Source organism: Lactuca virosa, chromosome 4 (genome assembly GCF_052849685.1).
Source record: "Lactuca virosa cultivar CGN04683 chromosome 4, Lactuca_virosa_CGN04683_v6, whole genome shotgun sequence".
In the NCBI taxonomy this organism is placed as follows: Eukaryota; Viridiplantae; Streptophyta; class Magnoliopsida; order Asterales; family Asteraceae; genus Lactuca; species Lactuca virosa.
In genome coordinates, this window is record NC_136429.1 from 248,212,992 (window position 1) to 248,224,630 (window position 11,639).

Sequence of the window (11,639 nt, forward strand, 5' to 3'; positions counted from 1 at the left end):
TAATCTGTTCCACAGTACATTTATCAATAGTCATATTTGCACATCTAGTCCAATTCAATATACATTATTCACTTTTTTGTTTGTATCTGAAGTATTATCGACCATGTCAAATTAAATTTTATATAATTCATAATGTAATCCTTGATCATCATAAACAACCTTCAATTTCAAACGCAGATTACACATATCTTTCCGACCCAAGAATAATGTGAACATCAAATTTACACCAGGCTCTTACTTTCTTCATACTTCGTGGTAGCCCCCGAGAGCATTCTTGCCACGGCCACCGTCTTCAACCTGCGGCAGCTCTTCCTCCACCCCAATTACTTTCGCCGGAGCCACATGTTTGGAACCAACGAATGTGAAATAAATCAAATTCAAAACTCCAAAACCAGCAATAATATAGTAGTAATAATCTAGCCTGTTGTTGTTAAGATCATGACTACCTAACCATGGTGTTCTTCCGTTCATCCCTGTTAGTTTGTGGATTATATTAACGATCAGCGTATTTAAATAGCTGGAGATCGATAAAGTGATGAAAAAGATGGCACCCGCGATAGTCCTCATACTTTCCGGCATACGAGTGGTGAAAAACTCCATCATCGCCACATTATCAAACGCTTCCATCAATCCCGAAAGAACTAACTGAGGGATCAACCACGATATATGTAGTGGTGCAACGTAGGTCTTGCTGTTTAAGGCTGAATCACGGCGTTTTCTTTCTATTATCCCGGCTGTTACCATACAAAGAATCGACATAATGATCCCAATACGAAATCTCATGGCCATTGTTAATCTTGCATCCCTTTTGAAGAACTTGGTAAGTTTAGGGATATAAATCCCTTCGTAAACGAAGATCCATATTGATAAAGTGATCATCGAGATCTCAGTCATCCAACCCGGTGGGATCATGAACTTGGATCCGATTGTTCTGTTCATTTGGATGGCTTGCAGGATCCCAAATGTGGTTTGTTGATCATTCACAAGCATACACCCGATACCCGACACCCAAATGGGCAAGATTCCAACGACACATTTCAAGTTCTCCACTTGTTGTACGTTGCACAATCTCCACTTATTTTTAGCCACTCCAGTAGAATTCAATTCACTCGAGTCAACGATCATGGCTGCTTTATCTAAGCATTTGAATCTTTGGGTTCGTGCAAGATTATGTTCTTTTGACCCCGATTCTTCTTGATACCACGAGTATCTTAATTCATCATCATATGGTATTTTACGTTTCCGTATTGAAGCAACAATCACTTTGACGATATCAGATAAAACACTCCCAACTGGTTTCTTCATGACGTAAGTATGCCGGCCGATCAAGAAAATGATGAAGGAGGACAACAAGCAGGCTGTCGGAACTGCAAATCCGATCACCCAGCTGATGTTCGTTTGGATGTAGACAACTCCGGTGAGAGCTAGGAGGAGAGCTAAAGTGAATGATAAGTACCACAGATTGAAGAAGCTTTCAAGCTGTTTCTTTCCTTTAGAGGTGGTGGTGTCAAACTGATCGGCGCCAAAAGCAATACCACACGGCCTTAAACCGCCGGCTCCTAGGGCTAAGAGGCCGAGTCCAGCGAAGAGAAACGCTAGCTGCCAGTTTTCCGGCTGCACGCAGTTAATCCCGTCGGTGCACTTAGGTGGTCTTAGATGCGGCACACCTGCAGTCAACGTCATCATACCCATACCCTGTTTAATTAAGTAACAAGTTTGATTAATTAAAACCATGTTAGAAAGTTAAACCCTAAGTGAACTTTTGTTGTGTTTTAGGGTTGTGATCTATTACATACCAAAAGAGACACTATGGATCCGAGAAAAAGAGTGAGGAATCTGCCGATATAGGCGTCGGAGATGAAAGCACCGGCCAACGTTGAAAGATTAGAGGTACCCATCCAAATGGTAACCACATTTATAAGGAAAATGCCATTCATGTTGTAATTTGATCGTAAATAAACTGTCATGTTCATAATCAAACTAATCGATGCCAGTTTTTCAAACGACTCGTTACCTGTTCAACAGCAACTGTAAATTAATTGTTCAAACTATGTTTTCGTCAAATAATAATTGATAGCATCAAACTAACATGAAACAGCAGTTACCAAGAATGTATTTGATGGATTTCCAGCCACCTTTCTTTCTCGTGGGTGTTTTTGGTTCCTCCATGGCGGCCGAAGAATGACGGCCGCTTTCCATTTTGTTTCTTCTAGTTGTATGATTATTGAAAAGTGGGATTATGTAGAGGACGACTGTGGGGGTTCTAAGCGTAACTTCGCATTGGATTACCTATTTTTGAAGAGAGTGAACTTGTGGCTATAATATTGGAGTCGTTGTAGGTTTTCTTTTAGGTTTGTTAATTGGGATCCTACATTTCAGCCGAAGGAACTCTTTCAGTCAAGCCGTCGAAAAAAAAAAAAAAAAAAACGTCAAATTAACACATGAATATGACCCGAACGTTGGTAGTTTGTTGTCAAATAAAAGATTGTTGCTTTTTATTAAAAAAGTGTAGCACCTATAAGTGTTTGAAACCCAACAATTGTAAAGCTTATAATTAAGGTAGTAATCATAGAAATAGTAGAAATATAATGGTCGCACTCGGAAATCCATGTCCTTTGATGACGACATTTTTGTAGTTTGCTTGAAATCTTGTTTTCATCTACAATTTGATGCCCATTGAAACCATGGGGGGATCAACCGTTATATCATTGGAGGCAGTCTCCCCCAATTTCAAATAAAAGAATGCTAGTTTAGTAGGTTATCTTCCTATGTTGATCAAGTTGAAATTACACTTTGTCGGGTCGATTAAGTCATTATTTCATTTGTGAAGGGGTCAGCCGGTTACTTTTAGTCCACCTCCCTCTAGTAACACCACATAGGATGTTGACTGTGTCCGTGCATGTCATTAATTAGTCGTTTCCTTCTTACTGGCGGTATATGTTTTATAAAAGAGCCCTTTTGACCTACATTGTTCATCACTTCATCGATAAACCATTTGTTGTTTTCTGTTTTTGAAACCTCAAACATGGAACCCGTATTCTTACAAGTAGATGTGTACTTCCAAGGAATATTCGCTAAATACCCCATACGCTACACCGGCGTAATTACTCAGAGGTTTTCGGACGTCGATTTCGCATGCATGCACAAGGACGGGTGCTATGCGTTCATCGAAAGGTTCACTGGGGAAAAGTGTGAGAAGCTCTATTACTGCCAACCTGATATTGATTTTCCAAAAGGTTTGCCTTTAATTAGCAATGACCCGGATTATTTCGACTTTATAGCAATTGCATATGAATATGGTGTTATACTCCCTATGTATGTAGACCATTTTGGGAATAGTAACATGCAGGAATGGTTGGATGAACACAAAGGCGAGGTTGTTGGTAACATAAAGGAAGAGGTACTTGATGGTGCATGACTGATTAAGGAAGTTGCAGCATGACATTGGGATGTGGATGAGGTTGACGATGAGGAAGACAATGGCGATGAGGTTGACGATGAGGAAGACAATGGCCATGAGGATGCCGATGACGATGAGGATGACCATGAGAACCCTCATTTTTTTCAAAAAGGATAATGAGCTTCAGTTAGACATGGGTGAGAATGTAGGTGTAGGTGAGCCTTTGGAAGAAGACATGGGTGACAATGAAGATGTTTATCCCGAGTTGCCAAACATTTTCAATGATAAGGTCAATTGGAAGGAGCAGGAACATGTGTTAGGTATGAGGTTTGAGAGTCCTAAACAATTGAAACACATGCTTTCTAACTATGTTGTTGCAAATGGTTATCAATTATGTTTTGTTAAGAATGATAGTAGACGATTGCTTGCCAAATGTTGTGATGGAAAATGTACATTTAGGGTTTGGGGTTCTTGGATGAGTGATGATAAGTCTTTCCAGATCAAGTCTCTTATTGGTGAGCATAATTGTGCAAAGAATTTCAAATTCGAATCAATTATGACTTACAAATGGATAGGGACCCACTTTAAGTAACAATTTTATAACAATCAAAAGATGAGTGTCTGATTACTTAGAGAGGAGGTAAAACCCACTTTTGGCATTGATGTCAGTATGAGTCACTATAGGAGAGCCAAGAAGTATGCATTGACTCTAGCTGAAGGCACAGTAGCAAAAAATTATGCAAGAATATGGTCATATGGTGAGGAGATTAAAAATCAAATCATGTATCCACAATTAAAATTTGTGTTTATGCAATGCATGATGGTAAGAATTACTTCAACAAGATGTACATATGTTTTGATTTAGTAAAAGAGGGATGGAGGGGAGGATGTAGGAGGATCATTTGTTGGGTTATGAGCATTCTAACACTCCTAAGTGTACATGCAACCCTAAATACCTTGGATCTATGTTTTCTCTATTATACATACAATTATGAACATCCAAGGTATTATCCTAATCTAGCATACAAAATAATAAATATAACAAGATAGAATACATACCTCTTTGATGTAGAATGTCTTCATGAAGCTTGAGTGCCTAGTGCCCCAAGTGTGACACCTCAAATGGTTCACACAACACCAAATACACTTGGAATAACTTGAGAGAAACTTGAACACTCCTTGAAATCGTCTAGCCCTCATACTCACACATTAGTGCACGATTTCTTGAGCCATGGGATTCTTTTATATGGTGGCTATTAGGGTTACACCATGTAACTCATAACTTTACCCATTCCTTATGCTCCATGGATTTTAACCTCCATGGAGTATCCATGGGTCACCCCATGGACTTAGTCCAACATAAGGAATCTTGGATCACAAGCCCACATATATAAGAATGAATGAATTACACAATCAACCCATATATTTAATTAGTCTCCTTTTGATCACTTAATTAATTCCAAATTAATTCTTGATCAATACTAATTAAATAACCTTATTAATATATTAGAACTTATAATATATTAACCAACCTTAAGTGTTATTTCTCTCATTATAGTCTATCCAAATGCATGATGCCATGCAACCCAAATGGACCATGCCGGGTCGGGTCAAGTCTTACCAATTATAGTTATGGACTTAGACATTAATCCAACAGTCTCCCACTTGGATAAGTCTAAAACTATTATTGTGTATGACTTCAGGAACCGATCAGCAATCGTAGCTCTCAAAAGCTTCTGTCGAACTCTGACCTTGTCGATGAACTCTGACCTTTGTCAATGACTTGTCCATTAGATAAGGGATCATATATTCCTCCATTCTAGATATCATATGGATTGAGACATGGATTATCAATCATTCTCTCTGTCCATTTGTTGTTTCCCGATTTCCGATTCATGATGACTGACTGATTGAACAAATCAAATCAGTCCTGGCATGACCAAGCACTCACATGTATCATCTTTAAATCATCGAGGGGCCCACAGATATCGCTTTTATCCCGAAGGTAAAAGGAATTGATAAACTTCGACTCATATGGCTTGTTCTACTACTTGTTGACTCATACACAAAGGCACGTTTTATCGAGTTACCAATGCGTTTTCGTGCAATCAATGTATAACCAACTCATAGTAACAACTCATATCTCTAGGTTTGAAGAATATAAGATATTATCGTCTCATGATCACTCGTGATAAAATCCATGAAGTGATTCAAATGAGCGCGGGTTGAATCCAATACTCAGAACTTATGAGCACTCATGAGTGTTGTAGCACCACTTTGTCCACCAACTTGGACCTCTACAAACCAACCCATGACAGTCTTGATTCATATCTACTTCCAACATATGACCGACTGTGGATGGTTTGAATAACTTAATCATTCAGGAAGAGCGACTTAGTTATTCTGGAAGTCAAAACATGCAAAGTGAAACACAAGAATAAATGAATCAAATATGGTATCAAACCCTATGAATATAAATAAACACTTTTATTTATCACCATACTGATTACTCATTATTCATTGTTTTGGTTTTATCAACTTTATACTTGAATTTAAAACAATAGTTGTCCCATGCTCCAAGCATGTACACTATGTTTTCTAAACACTAGTCATGCCATACACCAAGTATGCATACTATGTTTGTCTATGATCTTTACTTTGTAAAATAGATCAATTGAACATCACTCCAATGATCCTCTTTTCACAGTCCCAAATCCTTACTGCAAATGCAAGAATTCCAAATTCATGCCATTTACTGAAATCTGTTAGATTCTAAACTTATATGCATTGATCCTCTTAATGATTATGCACGAAGTCAAAAAGACTTGACAACAATCATTACAGAGCATTCCAAAGGAGATCAGCTCCTTGGAAACATCCTTCTTTCATTAAGTTTCCTAATCTTACACAGATTGAATAATTTCTAACTTTGAAACATTTCCATATTCCATTTTGACTATCACTTCTGAACAAGACTTGCCTCCTTACAGATTATGTCAATATGGTCCTTCCAGAATTAACATTATACTTCCAACTGTCCTTGAGCAACCAATCTTTGGTAAACCTTAGATTGTCCTCGACAATTGCTTAATCATTTTAGTCATATCCAATTCTAGACCTTTTCCCTTCATAATGCCCCAGGCATTTGGAAAATTTTAGAAAGGATGAATATAGCACATGTAATCGATCCTATATCCGAAGCATATGTGACACGATTCATGATGTCTCACATAAAGACTAAACCAGTCTTTTGCTATAATATTTCCATTTCAATTTGCCAAGTTCTCAAAATTCAGATTATGAAAAGGGATGTCGTAATCATAATCGAATTTTAGAACGCAAATAATGGACCCATATATAGAATTTCCTTATGTTGAGCCATTCCAACATGAAATTCATATATATATCCTTGATTAAATACGATTAAAATCTCAATCTAAGCTTTTAGAATTGAAATGAAGTATAATTTACTTTCCCTTAATTATAGCAAAACAACTTTTTCAACCCCTGCAACCTCACGAATTGAAACTTTTGTTTTCTATAATTAACATTGCTAACTTGCAACCTTTGTCATAATTATCATGCTCCCACTAACATGATGATTATTAGCATAACACTTATGCTCCCACTAGCTTTGACATGTACTCAGAAATCAGCTGACTTTCTTACCAAAGTTCAGATTTCTGATACTAGATTGTTTTGATAAAACTTTATCAAAATCATACACCTCTCTTAGATAGCTCACATGTGTGTCTAAACAATTTTAGAACTATGAAAAGGGATGCCGTAATCATAGTCTCAATTGTTTAGACCTTTGCCACTTCTCACAAGTCCATGTTAGTGTGCCGGTAAACCACACACGCTCCACTAACGACTTTGAGAATGCAAATATCACAATTGCTATCTAGCTAAAATCTACTTAGTGAAAGTGTTTCCTCACCATCATTTTCATGAATCGGAGAGAAACCTTATGACACTTAGATTTAATAGTGTATGTGTTCTTATCCATGTGAATTTGTCAAAACCATAATCACAAGACAAGGTTAGTGACAAATCCAAACTCATATTGATTAAACTTGTGCAATCTTAAATTCTTGCCATTTGGCAGCTCAGGTGCCTGCCATTGCTTCCAAGTAGTTGTGCAACCAATTGAGAACTCTCAGAACTCCTATGCAAAGCCAACTTGAATAGGCACAAAAATTTCAACACGATAGGTTATAAACCTCAAGTCGTGTGCTAGTGAAGGACTTTAGGTTTTATTCTTGATTAAGTCTTGAAACTTTCAAGAGCTTTAAGACTCCCACTGTCCTCTTGACATATAAGACTCCCTTGTCAAATATTCAAGAGATAGTGCGGATTCTTTATCAAGACTAACACTTTACACAATTGGCCTAAGTTGGTCTCTGTTTTATCCAAAACATCACAACTTACCAATTTCAAATGTACAAGAGTAGATAACCTTTTACTCTTACATTTGACTAGTATTAACAAACCCTCTTTAAGATATGTCACTCAAGTTACAATCTTGGAGTATGACTCTAAGAATTGTTTTGGAACGAAGTATGACTCATCTTTTTGATTTAACCATTTCAACAATTCATGACTCCTCTTCTTAGTCATAAGAATGCACTAAGATGACTTTAGAGGACCAATTGTGATATGGTATCTTAATCATTAAGATGATCATAAACATGATACTAAAGTACTCTCCCATCTTTTCATATTTGAGAAACTTTTGTCTTTCTGCCATACTTTGATTCTTCTTATCCGTTCTGTCTCACATTGAAACTTCTCCAATGCTACAGACTTATACTTAAACTTATAAGTATAACCATATTTACTGAACTTAAGTAAATCATGACGAATAGTCTTCTTGATCTTTTGTGGTGGACTTGACCAGTGCACAAGAATGTGTACTCGATCCCTTAGTCCTTTCCTTATTCACATAAGGAATTAGTCTTAATTTTCCAAGCTGAAAGTTCTCATTCATCATACTATACAACTTGCATGATTCCAACTTTCGGTCCAATTGAACCTTCGGTGATGAGAATCTTTCCTTATTTGGTAATATTAGACACTACCACAACCGAAAGAATCAAATCCATTTTTCCAATATTGCTATCAATGGAATCTTATAAGCAACAACTTTTCACAAATGCCATTGTAAGGATACTTAAAATAAATAAAATCAAAACCTTTTTCTTTTATTTTAAAACTTTGCGGAAAAACTTATCCTTACAATCCATATGAAAACCTTGTTGTTATCTATTCCTAAGCAATATAAATATCATAACTCTTAAGTAATAGCCCAAAATTCTGATCACCGAACCATGCGATTGAAATCCATCTTCGTGATCAGAATCAGCATGTACTTAATAGAGTTAGACAATGGACTTTACCTGAAGTAGAGCCAAACTTATTGACTTTAACATCCTTAGGTAAATTTGGCAGCTTCGTAACCAATGCCCCTTCCTTTGGCAATAGTTACCTATGGACCCTTGATAATGGGACTATCTCAGACTTCGCCTCTCTCTTTACCATTGGGTCAACCGAGTTGACTATGGCCGATCCCTTTCCATTGGGAAGAGAGAGCTTTACTGGATATCCAATGTCATCATTGTCAATGTCCATAGCGTTTTAGGAAGTTGATCTTAGCAAATAGATAAGATCATTAAGGGTCTTGTCTTAGTCTGTTTTATAGGATTCCCAAAAGAACTCACTATGTGACTTAGAAAGTAGTTGAGCCACCAACTTTCTCAAGACTTTGACACCCAACTCTCCCGGCTTGTCAATATGTGACTACATCTCCAAGATGTGATCACACCTAGACCTTGCCTTGCCAATAGGGCTTGAGTGACCTTAAACTTTTTAGGAACTTGTGGGTTAGGGAGAATAATTGGAGGAGGTGAAAGAAGTATGATATCCATGGGACATCATCTTCATTTAGGAAAGCTTGTTTCAAGAGATTTTGGAAGATCATAAATGTCTAGACCAGACATCTTTTTGGGAGATATTCAAGATAGTTGATTTAAAGTCCTTAATATGACACCCAATATGAAATATTAAGGCTAGGACCCAACAAACTATTTTATAACTTAAAAGAGGGATGCCGTAATCCAAGCTATAAAATATTTGAAGGTAGGTGAATGACGATTCACCAATTTCCACCATGAAAAACGAAATAATTTATTAGGTTTTAATTAGATTTGAAAGTCCTAGATCTTTGAGATTCATTGAACTGTTCAAAGGCATGTTTCAATCTCGAGTGTGCCCTTCAGGTTTTGTGACCGGGATGCCGAGGATCACAAAACAAGGTGTGAATAACCATGCAAATATACTTGGTACCCTTAATATTTACCCCTTAATCAGTGTGCCGGTTAACCACACACGCTCCACCTATACTATGATAAATATTAAGTTACCCTTTGCCTACCTTGTTAAGTCCAGGTTAGTGTGCCGGTTAACCACACACGCTCCACTAACGACTTAAGCAAAGTGCAAAGTGTAATTTCATGGGTTAGCACCAAATTCACATTTTCCTAAGTAACTAAGATTGGGTATTAATAAGAGTTTAGTTACTTAGTATTTATCATTAATACTTTTAATGAAAGGAGAATTATAGTCCTTGTCCTACCCGTTCGGCTAACGACCCTCCACCAGTCAAGGAAGCGGTGGGTGAGAGTGGACACCCATTAAACTGCCATTTTATAGGCAGTAACCTTATACCCCCCTTATAGACCGGCTTCGTGAATGAGGCCTACTAACGGTAAGACTGACTTTACTCTTATACATATATATATATATAAATATTATTAACTTATAATACTATAAAGTATAAGGGTTGAATTTTAACTTTTAAAATTCTAAGGGCTAACTTGGAATTAAAGTATTCATAAGTGAAAACTTTTCAAATTTCAAAACTTGAGGGAAAGTTTTGAAACTATTCAAAACTAATTAATTTCATAACTTATGAGTTTAAAGTAGTTTTAATTAAAAAAAAAACTCTTCAAGTTCCATAACTTGAGGACAAGTTATGGAAGACTTTAAACTAATTAATAAAAAAAATAACTTTTTTTTTATTGTAACTTATGGAACTAATTAAGGTTACACTTTTTTTTTTAATTTAATGAAGAGACTCTTGAACCTCCATAACTTGAGGACAAGTTATGGAGTCATAAAACCATTTAATTAGAACTAGACTCTTCATTTTGTAACCTTTGCCAACTTTTATGAGTTTTATGATTCTTAAATGTGACTTTTCATATAACTTGAGGACAAGTTACAAAAACACACTTTGGAATCAACTCTTAGATTAAAATGGATTGAAAACAACTATTTCACACAACTTTTCTATTAATCTAAGAACCTCATAAGAACAAGATAATTCAAATCATCAATCTTCAAGAAATTAGCATGAACATACAAACTAATACAAATTTTGAAATTATGACAATTATCTTAGAAATTGGATTAGCATGAACATTACCACATCAAAAACAAGTTTATAAGTCCAAAAACATCTTAGGGTAATGTTCCTAGTCCAATTCCAGCCAAAACAATCGAATATATGCATCCAACTCGATTTTTCAGCTACTTTTGCAAGTATAACAAGAAAACAAGCCTAGTCTCTGATACCACTGTTGGGTTATGAGCATTCTAACACTCCTAAGTGCACATGCAACCCTAAATACCTTGGATCTATGTTTTCTCTATTATACATACAATTATGAACATCCAAGGTATTATCCTAATCTAGCATACAAAATAATAAATATAACAAGATAGAATACATACCTCTTTGATGTAGAATGTCTTCACGAAGCTTGAGTGCCTAGTGCCCCAAGTGTGACACCTCAAATGGTTCACACAACACCAAATACACTTGGAATAACTTGAGAGAAACTTGAACACTCCTTGAAATCGTCTAGCCCTCATACTCACACATTAGTGCACGATTTCTTGAGCCATGGGATTCTTTTATATGGTGGCTATTAGGGTTACACCATGTAACTCATAACTTTACCCATTCCTTATGCTCCATGGATTTTAACCTCCATGGAGTATCCATGGGTCACCCCATGGACTTAGTCCAACATAAGGAATCTTTGATCACAAGCCCACATATATAAGAATGAATGATTTACACAATCAACCCATATATTTAATTAGTCTCCTTTTGATCACTTAATTAATTCCAAATTAATTCTTGATCAATACTAATTAAATAACCTTATTAATA

General features: G+C 36.4%; 1 protein-coding gene across 1 annotated transcript; it reads right to left on the reverse strand.

Annotated features, from left to right (window-relative positions):
* Positions 1 to 243: 243 nt before the first annotated feature.
* Positions 244 to 2,199, reverse strand: LOC145105791 (Major facilitator superfamily protein). Its single transcript, XM_079042869.1, has 3 exons — positions 2,106 to 2,199; positions 1,797 to 2,014; positions 244 to 1,695 (listed from the first exon to the last, which is right to left on the reverse strand). Exons 1-3 carry the CDS (start codon positions 2,197 to 2,199, stop codon positions 244 to 246), a joined length of 1,764 nt encoding a protein of 587 aa, XP_078898995.1.
* Between the last annotated feature and the right edge of the window lie 9,440 nt (positions 2,200 to 11,639).